A 17,807-nucleotide genomic window follows, 5' to 3' on the forward strand; every position below is an offset into this window, starting at 1 on the left:
GGCCAACCTCGCTGGCCTGGTTTGTTTTGTTTTGTTTTTAATCATCTTTATTGAAATAAAATACAAATATATATACATATACAAAGGTAAAAAAAGAAAAGATTAAGACAAAAAAGAAAGAGGGGGGAAACACACACCTACAAAACAAGAATTTGCATTATTATACAATCGTTCATTAGGGACGCGGGTGGCGCTGTGGGTTAAACCAGAGCCTAGGACTTGCCAATCAGAAGGTCGGCGGTTCAAATCCCTGTGACTGGGTGAGCTCCCGTTGCTCGATCCCTGCTCCTGCCAACCTAGCAGTTCGAAAGCACATCAAAGTGCAAGTAGATAAATAGGTACTGCTCCAGCGGGAAGGTAAATGGCGTTTCTGTGCGCTGCTCTGGTTCGCCAGAAGCGACTTAGTCATGCTGGCCACATGATCTGGAAGCTGTACACCGGCTCCCTTGGTCAGTAAAGTGAGATGAGTGCCGCAACCCCAGAGTTGGCCACGACTGGACCTAATAGTCAGGGGTCCTTTTACCTTTACAATAGTTCATTAATAATAATAATAATTTTTATTTATACCCCTCCCTCCCCAGTCAGAGCCGGGCTCAGGGCAGCTAACACCACTAAAATTACAGTAAAATCATAATAGGAAAAAAAACACGATTTAAAATACAGGTTAAAATGCAATTTAAAATGCAGCCTCATTTTAAAAGTAGCCCATAGATCAAGACCATAAGTGGAGGGAAACATAAGGGTCAGACTGAGTTCAAACCAAAGGCCAGGCAGAACAGCTCTGTCTTGCAGGCCCTGCGGAAAGATGTCAAGTCCTGCAGGGCCCTGGTCTCTTGTGACAGAGCCTTCCACCAAATCGGGGCCAGTACTGAAAAGGCCCTGGCCCTAGCTGAGACCAGTCTAACCACCTTGCAACCTCCAACATGTTGTCATTTGTGGACCTTAAGGTCCTCCACGGGGCAGACCAGGAGAGGCAGTCCTGTAGGTACGTAGGTCCTAGGCCGCATTGAATTTCTAAATAAAAGACTTACAATTCTTCTCATTGTACTTGTATTGTAATTTACATTTAACGCACAGCCTTCTATTACCCTGATTTGTTTTCGTGTGCTCTAACCAATAAACATTTGCACATGGCATTTTACAAGGATCTGTTGTAAGGATGCGCACACAGTGCGCTCCAACGTGACATCCGCTTCTCATTTCATACTGGGCTGTAGTACTGGGGCTTGGGGGTTTAACTGTCTGCATTTTAATACACTGTACATTTTTTTAAAAAAAAAATTGTTTTATTCCATAGGAAACCGAACTACGTTAGAACCATCCTTGCTTATTTCTAGCCATGTTTTATCTGTATTTGTTTTTATTTTTGCAAACCCACTTGTATCCTGGTTCTGGGGGGAAGGTGGGATTATATCAGGGCCAGATTGAGGTTTGATGAGGCCCTCAGCTCCTGAAGGTAATGGGGCCCTTTCTATGTCCAGCTGTCCTTTGCCAAGAACAAATTGTCAGTTTTTTGTGTTGAATATATGCTGTATGGTAATTTATGGACCTCAGAGGGATCTAAAGCCACTTGCTGCTGTTGCTGTATGAATGTCGTTTTATTTTTTATCTTATATTTTGGAAATGTACATCCAGTTTTTTCCCTTTAATTTTTTTGGGGGTCCCCAAGAGAGTGGGGCCCTAAGCTATAGCTTGCTTAGCTTATACATAAATCCGGCACTGGATTATATATATGAGTAATATTCATATGTGCATGTTCTCCAGTGGTACAGCTATGGTCCCCAAATTACCACCAACAGCCTACAGATCAGGGGTCAGCAAACGTTTTCAGCAGGGGGCCAGTCCACTGTTCCACAGACCTTGTGGGGGTCCAGACTATATTTTTTTGGGGGAAATGAATGAATTCCTCTGCCCCACAAATGACTCAGAGATGCATTTTAAATAAAAGGACAGATTCTACTCATGTAAAAACACAGATTCCCGGACCGTCTGCGGGCCGGATTGAGAAGGCGATTGGGCCGGATCCGGCCCCCAGGCCTTAGTTTGCCTACCCATGCTACAGATGTTGAGAGCAGTGGCAAAGTGGCCCCATCTGAAGACTCTGCCCAAACGCGTCTGTTTCCCCTCCAGCTGGGATGACAGTCAAGGTTTTGCCAGGAATTCAGTTGGCAGCGAAGGAGCCATTACCACAAATCAACTTCAGAAGCCTCTACTCCAAGTCTCCGACATTTTTACACTTGCTGTATCTATAAAATGGTATGCCGGTAATTAAAATGGGAATGGCATGGAGAAATGGATACGAAAGATGTTGAGTGTGCAGCCGTTCTGGGATCCACCAGGCTCTTTGAGTAGCCAAAAAGGGAGCATTTAAATGCCAAGCTACCCTAAGAGGGCTTCCTTGTTTGCAGTACGTGAACGTAAGTGAAATCATCACAACCCAACAGCGGTTTGCAGAGGGAGCAGCGAGAGGCAGGGCTTCCTGCCCATTAGAACAGCCTCTTCACCAACCTGAGGCTCCCTCCAAATAGAATCGTAGAATTGAGGAGCTGGAAGGGACCCCCAGGGGCTATCTAGACCAACCCCCGCTCATTTAAAAAGCATCCGGCTTGTTTTAAAGTGGAGGCAAGTTCCCTGAGTGGTCAGCGAGCTGGACCAGGACCTGGGGGGCCCTGGGCTGAAATCCCCCCCCCCCCAGCCATGAAGCTCAGTGGGTGAGCTTGGGCAGAGTCGCACTCAGTCTAACGCAGGATTGTTGTGGCGATTAATTGCAGAAGGGGACAGCCATGCAAGCCCCTGAGTCCTCCTTGGAGGAAAAGTGGGATATAAATAAAATATAAAAAAAATAAAATCCAGGCATCGCATTCTGAACTCTCCCAAAGAATTCTAACATCCATCACAACTTGTGCCACCAATTCCTACCTTTCCTTGGGACTTTTTTTAGGGGGTATCCAAGCACAGGCATTCAATTCTTTCAAGTTCTAACACAGCCAAAGCTTCCACTTACAGAAGGATTCTCAACCGTTGCCCCGTTTTTCCAATATTCCATTTATTAGGGTAATTCTTTTTGTATTACAGCACTGTTAACACCCCCACCACCCCCAGTGAGGTTCGTCCCACCATCAGTTTCTGCCCCTCACCAAGATCTACAATCACATTGTCGCGTTTTAATTTTCAGCCTTTCCTCCTACTCCTGGATTAACTTTCAGTTACAGAGACCCGTGTTGTTGTTTTTAAAAAAGCAAAACCTTAATAACATTTTTTTAAAAAAAGATTTATCGTAACACCCACTCACTCACGAACTCAAAACAACTCTTTATTTGGCTGGCTATGGGACAAAAATACCGTATGACAAGAAAACCTAAGACGGTAGCCGCAAGAGGACATCCTCAAAGAAAAGCTCAAAGGAGTCTAGATAGAAGACAGAGAGAACCCAAGGAGAAGCAGAGATTCCTGTAAAGCCTTCCACTATCATCCCTGACGACCTGAGAGTGACTTAGGGAAGCAACACCTGCTAACGTGAGAATCTGCCCCTGAGCGCTGGTTGTGGGGCAGGGGGACTATTTACCTTTAAGCCCCACTGGCAGCCTTGCGAGGGGCACCCGGCAAGTCATCATGGGGAGCAGGATTAAGAGGGGACCTTCCATCTGAACCAGCAAGGATGCGTCAGGATCCTTGGAATAGGACGCAGAACACATTCAACGCAGCAATGGGTCCTTAGCAGGAAACAACAGCCCTAGCCAAACCAGCTATGATACTTCCTGCCAAAGCTTTTCCCCACCCTGCTGTGGCTGCATCAGGTGACGGGGAAAACGGGATGGGGCCCTCCATCATGTTCCCTGCAGCTGGCACTACTGCCTTCCACATGTTGGAAGGCTCCCTGTGGATTCTAGAATCCTGATCTTCCAGGGTTCTAGATCGCCAGAAAAGGGAGGGGGGTTACATAAGCAGAACAGGCTCTCTGCTGCAGATGTTTGGCTCTCCCACCTTGTGGGGAGGCAACCTCCTTGCCCATGTGAGGAATTTAAATACCCGAGTTGGGCTCAAGAATAGGCAGACCTCCGTGGTTGCGCTATAAGTTATGGAGGTCAAATGCGGGCCTTTCTGAAGCGCACTGTGCTGGCACTTCTCTGAAGTTTGCTAGATTAAGAGGGCTGTGACAGGCTGCTCCCTACAATCTCCCTACCGAGCCGTCGCCTTCAGTCAGACGTGGCCTCTTTGCAGTATACTCGGCTGAACAGAATCGCTTTTCAAGAGATCGCAAGGAGCTGCAATGGGTCAACGCAAGCGCCGACTCTGAAACGATTCCGTTACTACGAAATCTGCCAAGCAGCTGAAAAGCATGAAAATGAGTCGCTTGGAACGCTCAAAACACTTTCGCAGCTCAGCTCTGTGGATGGCGCCATGTTCTTGTGTACTGATCTGCTTTTGTAGGAGGCGTGCATGTGGGATTGTCATTCATCGCAGCCTCTTGTTAATGGCTTCCACCACATGTTCTCCACAAAGGGTGTGTGTGAGAGATTCCTTTCTGCTCCTCTCTCAACCCCCTCCTTGTATGGATACCACCTGCTCCCAGGCACTGGGTGGCCTTATGATCCCACAAGTGCCCAGGTATGAAAGGTCTATGGGGACAAGTAGCAAATACTTTTGCCTTCTGATAAGTGTGGAGAATGCAGAGATACCAGCCGTCTGTGTGCTAAGTTCTGCTGGAAGCAGGAAGGGGGGGGGCAATTCTCTCACACACACACGAAGAGAGAAAGAACAAAACAAATTCCTTCCAGTAGCACCTTAAAGACCAACTAAGTGCTACTGGAAGGAATTTGTTTTGTTTTGACTATGGCAGACCAACACGGCTACCTATCTGTGAAGAGAGAAAGAGAAAAAGATAAAGAGAGAGAGAGAGAGAGATGCCCTGAAGTTGAGCCCTTTAGAAAGGCACCTAGGAGAGCCCAACATCAAAGTGCGGCAATTTCAGGTGCCCAAAAAGCAGTACAGCAGTTCAGCCGCCAAGATGGGCCTGTCCGCCCTTGCCTTGCTAGCAAAGCAAGTTGGCCAGGACAGTCTGGCTCACACCAAGCAGCAGTTATCACAACAAATGAGGCAGCGGTGGCAGCAGCTTCGAGGCTTAGGCGCAGAAGAGAAGGCAAACACACACGCACACACACTCAGTGGCTCAATTCCCCCCACCCAGACAATTTTATGTACAATTATTTCAGGCAACTTTCCCGCAAAATAAGGTGCCGTCGCAATAAGGCCATCGGGTTAGGCAGCTGAAATCAGAAGAGGCCCGGTGGCGCCAGGCCTGAGATTCTCGCAGCCAAAAGACGTAGGTGCCGGGACCCTCCCTGACGGGTGCCTTCGGCCAAACGGAACGCAACGAGGGTTGGGTCCCGACTGCCCTCTGCCGCCTCCGAGATTACTGCTCCTCCACGTGGATGATGGTCTCGTTCCCTTCTTCTGGGAGCTGGGGCACGGCGTAGAGCAGCGCCTGGTCATTGTCCTGGCAGATGATGGCCACAGCAGCGCCGGCTTCGGGGACAAGAGTGCTGGACTGTAGGCAGGCCTGAGTGAGGGGGAGAACAGAGCGGGAGAGGTTAAGAGGGTCCCCGAAATAAGCTTCCAGAAGCTTCTGGAATATAGTATATGACGAGCTTAAAAAATGGTTAACTTTATGAAAAATACAGAAGCTTTTCTACTAGGGATAATGGACACAGGTATAGGAAGAGAAGATCAGAAAATATTCCTCTTTGCCACAGGAGCGGCAAGGATCCTAACTGCTAAAAACTGGAAAAAAGAAATTGTGCCATCAAAAAAGGAATGGCAAGACAAACTGTTAAGAGTATATTGAACTGGCTAGATTGAGGCAATTAGAGATCACACTAGACAAGAGTATCAAAAAGCATGGGGGAAATGCAGAGAACACTTTGCAAAATAGTGCCCTAAAATACATACCTGGACTTGTTTTGATTATTGTCTGCAGGAAACTTTGTGGATATTTAAGATATAATTAAAAAAATCTTAATAATTATTCATAAAGGAAACAGCTGTTGTACTGTTGTACTGTTTTATTGTTGTTAGCCGCCCTGAGCCCGGCTTCGGCTGGGGAGGGCGGGATATAAATAAAATTTATTATTATTATTATTATTAGTAGTAGTAGTAGTAGTAAATAAGGAGGCCAGATACAGGATAAAGGAAGTCTTTTCTTTGGTTGTTTGTATTGTTGTATGTTATCCTCATTGTATGTTCACGTTTAATGAGGGTGGATTTCTGTATTGGGGGGTGGGGGGTTTATGTTATGTTGTAAATAAAACTTCCAATAAAAATTAAAAAAATAAAGAGGGTCCTCGACACCTTGTTGGTTTATTCATTTAGGAAAATATCTGTATATCACTGTGTCATTAGATAAATATTCATTTAAGCCGTTTACAGCAATAAAACGGTCAGAAGCAGCAGGGCTTCTGCATACCAGTTGCTGAACACAAGAGGGGAAAGGGTTCTCGCACTCGGGTTCTGCTTGCGGGCTTCCCATAATAGGCTTCTGATTGGACGCTGTGATAACAGGATGCTGGACTAGGTGGGCCACTGGCCTGATCCAGAAGCGCTCTTCTGCAAGCAAAGCAGATGCTCTACCGTGGAGCTATGGTTCATAGAATTACAGAACTGTAGACCTGGAAGGGCTCCAGAGGGTCATCCAGTCCAACCCCCTGTAATTAAGTGGCCTGTAAGTTGTTGAAATAAATGCAGAAGCCAAGACTAGGCAACATGCCACCCTCCAGATCTTTAAGAGAAACGGGCAGGTGCAAGGGTGAATTTTTATTATTATGGTCACAGACCAGTTCCGGCTCACATACAATATCAGGAAAATCATAAAGCACAACAGGAATACATTGAGTTGCAATTGGGCATAACAGAGACAATTTAGATATAGCGGCAGTTAAAAATATATATTAAATCTTGATCACTAAAATATAACCTAAAATTTTCATTTAAAACCTTAATCATTTTGACTGTACAGCTTGTTCCCTAAGTTTTATGGCAGTCGCACAGAATTTGGCCACCCTTAGCATGATCTCTAGATCCTTGTCCTCTACCAGGGGTTTTAGACATTGAAGTTCGGACCCATTTGGAGATTTTTGTATAACAGGAGTGATGAATGCAAGGGTGGGTTTGGTGGAGCAGGCCAAAGCGGCTTCGTCTCATTCACCATCTTGCTTCTGGATGCGACTGTGAGCTAGACTGCCCCTGTAACTGGAGGCTCTATCGTGGATAACAGCTGCGGAACCCTTAGCTCAAGGTTGGGCAGGGGACCAGGAGGACCATTCAACACATGCCCTCACCAAGGAAAGAGCCCCCCGCCAAAACCCATGGAAGAGAGACTATCTTTATTATGGTACTGGTATGCTGGAACAGGAAGGGGGTGAGCCTCCTTTGTTTCTTTTTGATATACTGCATATTTGCTACTTTACTTGGCAAACCCCCCTGGAAAGTCGGAAAGTCTGACTTTTAAAATGAGGCTGCATTTTAAATTGCATTTTAACCTGTATTTTAAATTTTTCTTTTTCTTTTTTTCCTTATTATGTTTTTACTAAAATTTTATTGATGTTAGCTGCCCTGAGCCTGGCTCCGCCCGGGGAATAAATAAATTTTATTATTATCATCATTATTACCGATTATGTACACAAGCAAGATGGTACTGTACTATAATACTGATATAATTTTGATCTAATTATTAACTGTGTGGAAAAGATATATGAGTTTGCAATAAATTCTGATGGACTTTTAAGAGCGGAAGATGGGAATTGAGGCTTCTAGCCAAAGTACAGGCTTATCTGTTCCGGTATGAGATGAAACGAAGAGGTTTGGACTTAGGCCTGGAACAATGGGCAGAAAGCCAGATTTCCTCCATTTTGAGACATGTCGTATTGGATAATACAGGCATGGAGAAGTGAAAGTGAAAGACATGGAAGAAAATAAACAACCACATAGAAACTGTTTTGATATAACTCGCCGTGAAAACGAAGGAAGGAGTAACATCAGATTGATTTATGGGAACAGCATGGACTAATTAAGAAAGCAGCGCAAATGTGAGGTGATGGCAATCCTCCAGCCTCACAGCGTAGGAAGTCAAACAAAGACTTATGATTTGGCTTAATATTTGGAATGTTTTATTATTTTATAATTCGGAATGTTTTTAATGTGGCCTTTATTGGATTAAACGGTCTCAGTCCTGTATACCTGAAGGAGCATCTCCACCCCCATCGTCCAGCCCGGACACTGAGGTCCAGCTCCGAGGGCCTTCTCGGTGGTGGCGCCCGCCCTGTGGAACGCCCTCCCATCAGATGTCAAGGAAATGATTATACAACCTTTAGAAGACATCTGAAGGCAACCCTGTATAAGGAAGATTTTGATGTTTGATGTATTTATTGTGTTTTTAATATTCTATTGGGAGTCACCCAGAGTGGCTGGGGAAACTCAGCCTGATGGGCGGGGTATAAATAATAAATTATTATTATTATTATCATCATCATCATCATCATCATCATCATTAAATTGGAAAACTTATGTGTGTGTGTTTTAAAAAGAACCTCCTGCCAAAACCCATTACTTACCTTCCTCGATTATTTCAAGCTTCTTCCCTTTTATATATATTCCCAACCTGTACTCATGAGGCCTAGAAACGGCATGCTTAAAGAGGAAAAGGCAGAAGCTGAGAAATCCCAGCAGACCTGATCTCGGACGCGTGCTCTCCTCTCTCTCTTGGGGTGCAGCCCAAGGAGACCAGCCGCCCTGCAAAGCCAGCTTACCATTTCCAGCAGCTTCAGCTTCTCCTCGGATACCAGGTTCTCCTTCCGCAGCTGCTCCACCACCCCTTCCATGGCCTCCAGCTTTGCGCAGTGCCGGCGGTGCCTCTGCTGGAGAACCTTCACCTTCTTCTGAAGGCCCATCACCACCTCCACCAGCTCCGAGGTCGTCCCCTCGTGCTTGTGGTAGCGGTGCTCCTCCAGCTGCTCCTCCAAGGACTCGGCCGAGCTCAGCTCCTCCAGCTTCTCCTCTTCCGCCGGGGGGGCCTTCGGAGGCGCCTGGTTGGAGACGATGGGGACTGTGGAGACAATGGGGAGGCTCAGGGCGGAGGACAGCACCGTCTCAGGGGGGGTCACGCCGGATGAGGCGGCGGCCGTGATGGGCGCCGTCGGGATGGTCTCGAAGTACGCCACCATCTCGGCGGGCGGCTCCTGCAGGGAACGCAGGACAGCGGCAGTGGAGGGATCAGTCTCCAGAAACGGCTCGATGGAGACATTCTCGATGATGAGCGCCCCTTGCTCCGTCGCCATGGCTGGGTCGGCCATCAGGGCCTGGAGCGGCGGCTGGTTGGCAGCTGCCACCACCTCGCAGGGCACAGCCACCTCTGCAGAAAAGGGCTCAGAGGCACCCCTGGACGAGCCCGGCGTGGCTTCTAGGGTCGCCGGCGGCAGTGAGGCCAAGAAGTCAACCACCTGCTGCTCCACCCGGTCCGGGAGAGGCTGGCTGGCATCAACCGGGGAAGACATAGCCAGCGTCACGGCCTTGAGGGGCTCCACGATTTGGACCAAAGGCAGCAGGTTCACAGCCCCGACCAAGGGTCCTGAGAGGGCATGGAAGTCTGAGGCGGAGGACTGGGTCTCCACGTAGATTGGGGCAGCTGCCACGCTGGGGTCAATGGCGATGGCAAGCGTTTCCAGGGAGTTGGGCTCAGGGCGGCTTATGGCTTGGGGTCCCGGCATGCTCCTCTCCCCTTGGCATTCAATGATGAGTTTCTTAGCTGGGACATCGGAGGAAGTCCTGGCTGGGTTTTCCCTCTTCTGCAAAAGCGAAAGCAGACAAATGAGCAGCTGTCCTTCCAAGATAATAAATAATAAAGAACAACAACAACAACAACAACAATAATAATAAATTATTCATATCCCTCCCATCTGGCTGGGTTTCCCCAGTCACTCTGGGTGCTTCCAACAAAGCATTGAAATACAGTAGTCTGTTAAACATTAAAAGCTTCTCTAAAGAGGGCTGCCTTCAGATGTCTTCTAAAAGTCTGGTAGTTGTTCTTCTCTTTGACATCTGTTGGGAGGGTATTCCACAGGGCGGGCGCCACTACCGAGAAGGCCCTGTGCCTGGTTCCCTGTAACTTTGTTTCTCGCAATTAGGGAACCGCCAGAAGGCCCTCGGATCTGGACCTCAGTGTCCGGGTAGAACGATGGGGGTGGAGGCGCTCCTTCAGGTATACTGGACCGACGCCGTTTAGGGCTTTAAAGGTCAGCACCAACACTTTGAACTGTGCTCGGAAACAGACTGGGAGCCAATGTAGGTCTTTCAAGACCATTGTTATATGGTCCTGGCGGCCGCTCCCAGTCACCAATCTAGCTGCTGCATTCTGGATTAGTTGTAGTTTCCAGGTCACCTTCAAAGGTAGCCCCACATAGAGCACATCTCTACCTATCCCCCCACAAGGTGAGCTAGACAAGAGGAGGCCCTGAACCCCACACTGCATTCCTTCCCCTTGTTTTTAAAGTGCCTGATATTTCCTATGAGCTGTGCAAAGATGGTAGGAACACCCCACAGCCTTTGCTCGCAGGTTTTGTCTAAGAGGCAAGACACAGATTGAAAAAGAGAAAACAGGGGAAGAAGCACATTCAAGCACTAACCACAAAAAGTCTTGTGGTGCCTTAAAATAGACTAAACAGATTTACTGCGGCGTAAGACAGACGCAAGACGAACAACAACAACAAAAACCCAATGTGTTGGGCCAGAAGGTACCACAAGACTCTCTGATGCAACAGACGAGCATTGCAACCAACGCGGACGACTTTAAGAGAAGATTGATGGAGGAGGACAGGCCTAGTTATTCTACTAGCCATTATGGCTCTGCTGTGCCACCACAACTGGGAGGAAACAATGCTTCTGAATATCAGTTGCTGGAAACAACAAGAGGGGAAAGTTCTCTTGTGCTTGAAATCCTGCTTGCATTTGGTCGGCCGCTGTGAGAACAGGATGCTGGGCTACAGGGGCCACCAGCCTGATCCCGAAGGCTCTTATGTTCTTTGGAAATTCAAGGACTAGCTCAGGCACCCCCAAACTCAGCCCTTCAGCTGTTTGGGGACTACAGTTCCCATCATCCCTGACCACTGGTCCTGCTAGCTAGGGATGATGGGAGTTGTAGTCCCAAAACAGCTGGCAGGCCGAGTTTGAGGAAGCCTGCACTAGCTCTACATAAAGCTACATCAACGCCTCATGCCCTGAATAGAATGGTTTCTGAGGAACCGAAGGGTGACTTATTCATGTGATTTCTTATCTGCCCTTTACCTAGGGGTAGGTTACGGTGATAAAAAATATATACCGTATTTTTTGCTCTATAAGACTCACTTTTTCCCCTCCTAAAAAGTAAGGGGAAATGTGTATGTGTCTTATGGAGCGAATGCAGGCTGCACAACTATCACAGAAGCCAGAACAGCAAGAGGGATTGCTGCTTTCACTGCGCAGCGATCCCTCTTGCTGTTCTGGCTTATGAGATTCAGAGTATTTTTTTTCTTGTTTTCCTCCTCCAAAAACTAGGTGCGTCTTGTGGTCTGGTGCGTCTTATAGAGCGAAAAATACGGTAATTGGCCCCAGCAGAGGCAATGGAGGGGGCGTCTCCCAGCCTTTCCCTTTCCTCTGCTGCATCCAGGTGGGAGGGCTGATAGCAGAAGACCACTCCCGACCACATCTAGGCTGCTGGATTGCTGCATTGCTACAGTGCCAGAGGGGGTGGAGAACTTCGGTGTGAGCTGGAAGTGCCCAGTCCAAATGCCACCAGAGCTACAAACTCAGCAGGCAGCCAGTCCGTTCTTATACATCATACATAGAGCACATGACTTCTCCCAAAGTATGCTGGGCACTGTGGTCTGTTACAGGGGCTGGGAATAGTAAACTGTGAGGGATAAACTACATTTCCCAGGATTCTTTGGTGGAGATGATGTGCTTTAAATATGTGGTGTATCTGCAGCCCCAGTCATCCCATACTGTTTGAGGACAGTGACCAGGAGTCCATGGGTTTTGTCTGGCCTTTGTTTGCCAGGAGACGAGTTTGCCACCACTGCCACCACCTCCGTCCCAGCCAATTTCACGCTGTGCTTTTGCCTCTGAGGGCAGCATGACCACATGGGACTGAGCAGATGCCCGCTTGTCATATGATGCTTCAGAAAGCAAGACATCCAACTGACACCTGGGAGATGACTTTGCCTTTCTTCTAGATAGTCAGCAAGGCCTTGATAATAATGCTCATATGTTGCAGAGGTTTTCATTACCTGTGTACCTTAAGCACTGAAAGAGCACTATTTAGAGGCTAAGCATTATCAGCCAGATGATACGCCTCCTCTCCAGTTTTAGGACTCTTACTCCAGGTCACCCATTACAGGAGCCCACAGAGGAAAGTGGGGGACGGGGGGACAAGGGAGAGAGACCAAAACATTCCATCAGTCTGCAGCACAGGAAGGGATGAGAAAGCAGCGCCACTCAGTTAGCTCTGCTCCTCTCTTAAGAACCAATGCCTCTTTGCTCTTTTACTACCTTAGCTCTTTTCCATTTTGTGTCCCGTTATTAAGATTGTAAGCCTGTGGGGCAGGGACCATTTTGTCCATCACTCATCTCACAAGAGCCAGGTAAAAGTGTTTCAAATAAACACAGACATTTCTACAATGTGAAGTGCAGAACCTGAGTAACCAAGGAAAAGATCAGGGCATCATCCTTCTACACTCAGGGCTTTGGTCTCTCTTCAGCCAGCCTTTGATCTTCACCTGACATAGCCCAGTGTTTAGGACACGTGGCTTTAACTGCTTTGCTGTGTGCACACACAGCGGTTATTACCCTCAAAACATGCTCCCAGCAGTGGAACGTACACAAATCCACCTCTTAACCCAATACTCTGCGGTGTTTATTATTCTGTGTTACAAATCACATGGCAAAGGTTTGTTTGCTCTCGGATCCAAGTCCAAGATGCTGCGCAGCTGAGATATATATATATATAGCAGCCACCAAAGGGGGGGGGGCAGTTCTAGAAAGCAGGCTGGATCTAACTAATGTCATCAGCATAAACAGTTTGTGAGAGCAAAGTGGCATGCAAGGATCCAGTACAGACTGAACTTCTGTCATTAGCAAGTGAATCTCCCAAGCACAAAAGTGGAGAGATTTAACATAGGATAATAACATGACCAGGCCCACTCTGAAATTTAACCAGCCGTCTGCTGTGGGTTTGTCGGCTGCTAAATTTGAGCGCACAACCAAAATGACTTAACACCCATTGATATCAGGCTGGCACTTTCCCTTGCTAGAAACACTTGTGCTTAGAGAAGCCTACCCAGGTGTTTAGAATGCCAGTGCAAGTTTTAATCTGTTTTTAGTTTCAACTTTTTGAAAGTCTTGCATTCTTTTTGTTAATTTCGATACATTTTTTGTAAACTGCTTTGAGGATCCCCCCCTTTTACAATCAAGCAGTGTATACATTTTATGAAATACAAATGAAAAAACACTCTTCGGCCACCAACTCGTTTTTTTCTTTCACTGCTATAACCCACCCTGAGCATCTACTACAGAAAAGGCTCCAATTCCAAAGAGATTTTATTTAAATGCTATGTTAGGGCCAAGGAACCTTTTCCAGCCCAGGGGCCGTGTGGTTTAAGGAGCAGCCTCCCGGGGGCCATGTGCCAGAGGCAGACATATCCAGAGGCAAACATGGGCACAGCTTTGGGCCAGAGGATCCCTGCTCCTCTGGTATGTCCTTAAGCTATGGATACACCACACAGCAAAAACATCAGCTTGGAAAATGGCAGTTCTCCAAGATAGTTTCTTGGCAGGTGACCAACCACTCACCAGCGCGCCTTCTGAGGTCTGGAAGATGGTGGGAACAGCGTCAGGCTTCAGGAAGCGCGCCCCCCACCGGTATTCAAAACAGGACGGGGCAAAGTGCTCGCTGCACAAGTGCTGGTGCTTCGTCGGGACCCATTTTTCCTGGTTCATCTGGGAGAGCCATTGCTGGAGACGTTCAGGATTGTGCAGAGGAAACCTGTGTGGAGGAGTGAATAAATGCCAAAGTCTACACACCTGTAGCTGAAATAAATGCATGTTCCTCCCCTGTTTGGCCCAGACCTCCATTCCCCTCCAGGTCACCTGCGGTCTCCCTAATTTTTTCTCTAGCATGTAAGTCTCTTGGGAAGGGACCTGTCCTTTCACTGGGGTGTCTGGTGTCTACTGGGACAGAAGGCAGGAAGACCTACAGCAGGCAGAGGCAGTGCCAATGACAGGCAGAGCTGTCCCCTCCCTGCTGAGTTTTACAAGGGCAATGCTAAGACTAAAGAAGATGCAGTTGGCATAGCAGTGCCACCCTATGGCTTGGATTTAAGACAGAAGACAGACAGGTGGTGGCTGAGGGCAGACTAAGGTGGGGCAAAACCATACTTGCCCTTATGGGCCAGCCTCTGCCTGCTGCCTTTTGGTCTTTTTAAGGGAGCACGTGCATGGCTGGTGCCAAATAAATAAATATACTGACACACCTGAGCACCTTTTTGTCGAACACATACATAGCACGATGTGGGACACCCTCATTTTACAAGGGAGACATACACACCTTAACAGTCAAATGAGACAAGCTGAGTGTCTGAATATCCAATCTCTTTGCTTCTTATTTAAAAAGCAGCCACAGGTTGTGCAAGCGTGAATCAGATCGGAATCATAGGCTCTGCACACACTATACCTTTAGAGAACACTCAAAACACATCCTTTCACCTCAAAAAAAACTCTGTGCGCTGCAGTTCACCCCTCACAGAGTTACAGTTCTCAGCAACCCATAACAATCTACAATGCCCAGAATTCTTTGGGGGAAAGAATGTTCTCTCAATGTACTTTAAAGGCGTAGGTATGTACACAGCCTTAGTGCTGGGGAAGAGGATGCTCCTTTCCTGACCATGCCCTGCTTCCAGCAAGGTAAATCCCCCCCCCCTTACAATAGTCCCACTGGAAAAATGAGGTAGGAGGAAGATTTACAGGTGGGGGGGGGAATAGCAAGGCGGGAGGGCAGAGAGAGGATGATTAAACTATTCTTCCCCCAGGGCTCAGGGCTAATGTCCATATTTAGTCCCACCCTGCACTTCCAAAAGAAATGCAAAAAGCAGCCACCACCCCACCCGTCAGGCTCTCCTATCACCAGCTTCTGGTCTAGTTTGGCTTGTCTCCTATTATCAAGGAGAGAGTGAATTAAGGAGCCTTAGCAACTACTGAGTGGCTTTAGAAACGCAGCTATTCAAGATTTAAGAAGGAGGAAGATAACAGGAGGGTGAAGCAATCTGGAGGCTCCCTGAAAGAATCCTTTGAGAAGGAGGGAGGGCTCTTCACTACCCATTCAAGAGCAAACCCCCAAGGTTAGCATTCCGTATCTGAAGCTCTAGAAATGAAAGACTAAATAATAATGTACCGATATCTTGTTTTTCTGCAAAAACGGACAACCAAAGCAGCTTGAGATGTATGCAACATGACCGTGTTACAAAACCAAACCCACATATTCTGGTTCCTCTTTCTGGCTTCCTCAGGTTGGGTGAAAAGAAATAAAACCCATGTGGTGGAAGTCATGGACGCTGCTTACTAGGAAGTGAAATTCGAGGAAAAGTACTGGGATGTCCTTCCTTCCAAGGACCACAGTCTTAAAAACAAATCATAATATATTAATATGTTGAGCTTGGCAGGCCCTGGGATAAGCCAGTTACACCAACCTGGTGCCTGCTACGCCCCCCCCCCCCATTTTGGGCTACAATTCCTAATAGGGTTGTAGTCAAAAACACCTGAGGCTGGCACCTGGTTGGCAAAGGCGGGCTTAACACGATGTCATGCAAGCAAGGCAGCAAAGTATCTAGGCTGCAGCCGGGAGTTGGATGCAGGGTGGAGTGCCCTCGTATCAGATGTAAAGGAGTTGAGTCACTATATAACCATTAGATAAGACATCTGAAGGCAGCCCTGTAGAGAGAAGCTTTTTCATATGCAATGTTTTGATATGTATGTTTGTAGCTGCACAGCGTGCTGGGGCAACCCGGTCAGATAGGCGGGGTACAATTAACAAAATAATGATTCTTATTATTATTATTTGAAGCACTGGTCTTCAACTGGTGGGCTGGAACCCACCAATGGGTCATGGCCTGATCCAGGGCAGGTGGAAACAGGGGCACCAACCAAAATATATGGCGAAAGATTAAGAAACGGGACCCCAAACGTGTGGCTCCTGGGTCCGCGGAAGTTGGCCGATTTAAAGCACCCCCAACCCAGGGGGGCGGTCCCCCTATCCCCACCACCCCCCACACCTTTAGGGGAGTGCCCTCCCCACTTCCTTGGTTTCCCCATGTGCAGGTAGGTTTCAAGCGCTGCACACAGGGCCGGCTTGAGGTTTGATGCGGCCCTCAGCTCCTGAAGGAAATATGGTCCTTTACATGTCCAGCTGTTCTTTGTCCACAACAAATGGTCGCTGTTTTTTGTTGTTGAATAGATGCTATACAGTGGTACCTTGGGTTAAGTACTTAATTCGTTCTGGAGGTCGAATATGGTTTTGAGATTTCAAAATATTAAGCAGCTTAGAAATGTGCTTAATTAGTAAACAGGCTCTCTCAGCAGCCCACTCTGTTTATTCCCAGAAAACTTTGCACACAGTTGCCTCAGACGCTGTTGCATCTGCTTCAGATGTTGCAATGGCCCCGTTGTGTCCCAGTCGCACTACAGTTGTACCTCGGGTTATGTACTTAATTCATTCATTCCAGGGGTCTGTTCTTAACCTGAAGCACCACTTTAGCTAATGGGGCCTCCTGCTGCTGCCGCGCCGCCAGAGTACGATTTCTGTTCTCATCCTGGAGCAAAGTTCTTAACCCGAGGTAATATTTCTGGGTTAGCGGAGTTTGTAACCTGAAGCGCCTGTAACCCGAGGCACCACTGTATATGGTAATTTATGGACTTCATAGCTATCTCAAGCCATTGGCACATCACAAAATACGTATTTTACCAAAGTAACTGTTGAACTCAAATACAATTAAGTCTATTGATAGTGAAGCACAATTAAGAAGTAGCATATTATTATTAAGCTCTAACTTAAAATGATTTTTTTTTTAATTCCTAACAAACTGAATAATGCAAACGCCATTGGCATTGGGCAAGAACAAAAGTTCCTTTCGAAACAAAGACTCATAATTTTTTTTGGGGGGGCCAAATAAAACCGGCACTGGCTGCTCGCGCGCCCCGTTTCTCCCCCCCCCTGTGTCGTCACAACGCTGCCCCGCGACGTCACAACCCCCCGCGCTCTTGTTTTCCCCGGTGACGTCACGCCCCGTTTCTCCCCCCAAACCCCCTCCCCCTCCCCCCCCCTTCCCGAAAGTTGACTGACTTGTAGAAACTGAGGCGCCGGTTGTCGGTCCGCGGCTCCTTGGCGGAGTTGCAGCAGTTGGGCGCCCGGCAGTACTTGGTCATGGCCGCCGCCTCCCTCTCCCTCTCTCCCTCTCTCTCCGCGCCGCTTCCCTCACGCGGCCTCGGCAGCACCTGGGGAGGAGAAGAAGAAGCAGCGCCCGGCGGCTGTTGACGTCGCGGCGTCAGCGCCTCCCCCTTTCATGTCCCTCCTCCCGACCCGTAGGCTCCGCCCCCGCGCACGCGCGTCCGGGGCCCGCGAAGCCGGCATCCGGGGGGAATCGCGCCCGGAGTGGGAACGTAGAGATAGGGAGGAAAAAGGACAGAGAAGCTGTGGGTGGGGGCTAACGCGGGTGAGACGGTAGAGATAGGGAAAT

General features: G+C 48.0%; 1 protein-coding gene across 1 annotated transcript; it reads right to left on the reverse strand.

Moving 5' to 3' along the window:
- Window positions 1–3,029: 3,029 nt before the first annotated feature.
- On the reverse strand, window positions 3,030–17,582 carry THAP8 (THAP domain containing 8). The gene is made up of 5 exons (XM_081869204.1): window positions 17,414–17,582; window positions 13,873–14,065; window positions 8,802–9,836; window positions 4,855–5,560; window positions 3,030–4,771 (listed from the first exon to the last, which is right to left on the reverse strand). The coding sequence occupies exons 1-4, from the start codon at window positions 17,494–17,496 to the stop codon at window positions 5,414–5,416; spliced, it is 1,458 nt and encodes a 485-aa protein (XP_081725330.1). The 5' UTR covers window positions 17,497–17,582; the 3' UTR covers window positions 3,030–4,771; window positions 4,855–5,413.
- Window positions 17,583–17,807: the final 225 nt, after the last annotated feature.

Source organism: Podarcis erhardii (genome assembly GCF_964252035.2).
Source record: "Podarcis erhardii genome assembly, chromosome: 7".
In the NCBI taxonomy this organism is placed as follows: Eukaryota; Metazoa; Chordata; class Lepidosauria; order Squamata; family Lacertidae; genus Podarcis; species Podarcis erhardii.

Excerpts from the sequence above, each read along its gene's own strand:
- THAP8 (XM_081869204.1), bottom strand. The coding sequence starts at position 17,496 with ATGACCAAGTACTGCCGGGCGCCCAACTGCTGCAACTCCGCCAAGGAG. Across the intron at positions 14,066-17,413 it reads CGGCGCCTCAGTTTCTACAA|GTTTCCTCTGCACAATCCTG; the intron begins GTCAGTCAACTT and ends TCCTCCACACAG. Across the intron at positions 9,837-13,872 it reads AGACCTCAGAAGGCGCGCTG|AAGAGGGAAAACCCAGCCAG; the intron begins GTGAGTGGTTGG and ends TCGCTTTTGCAG.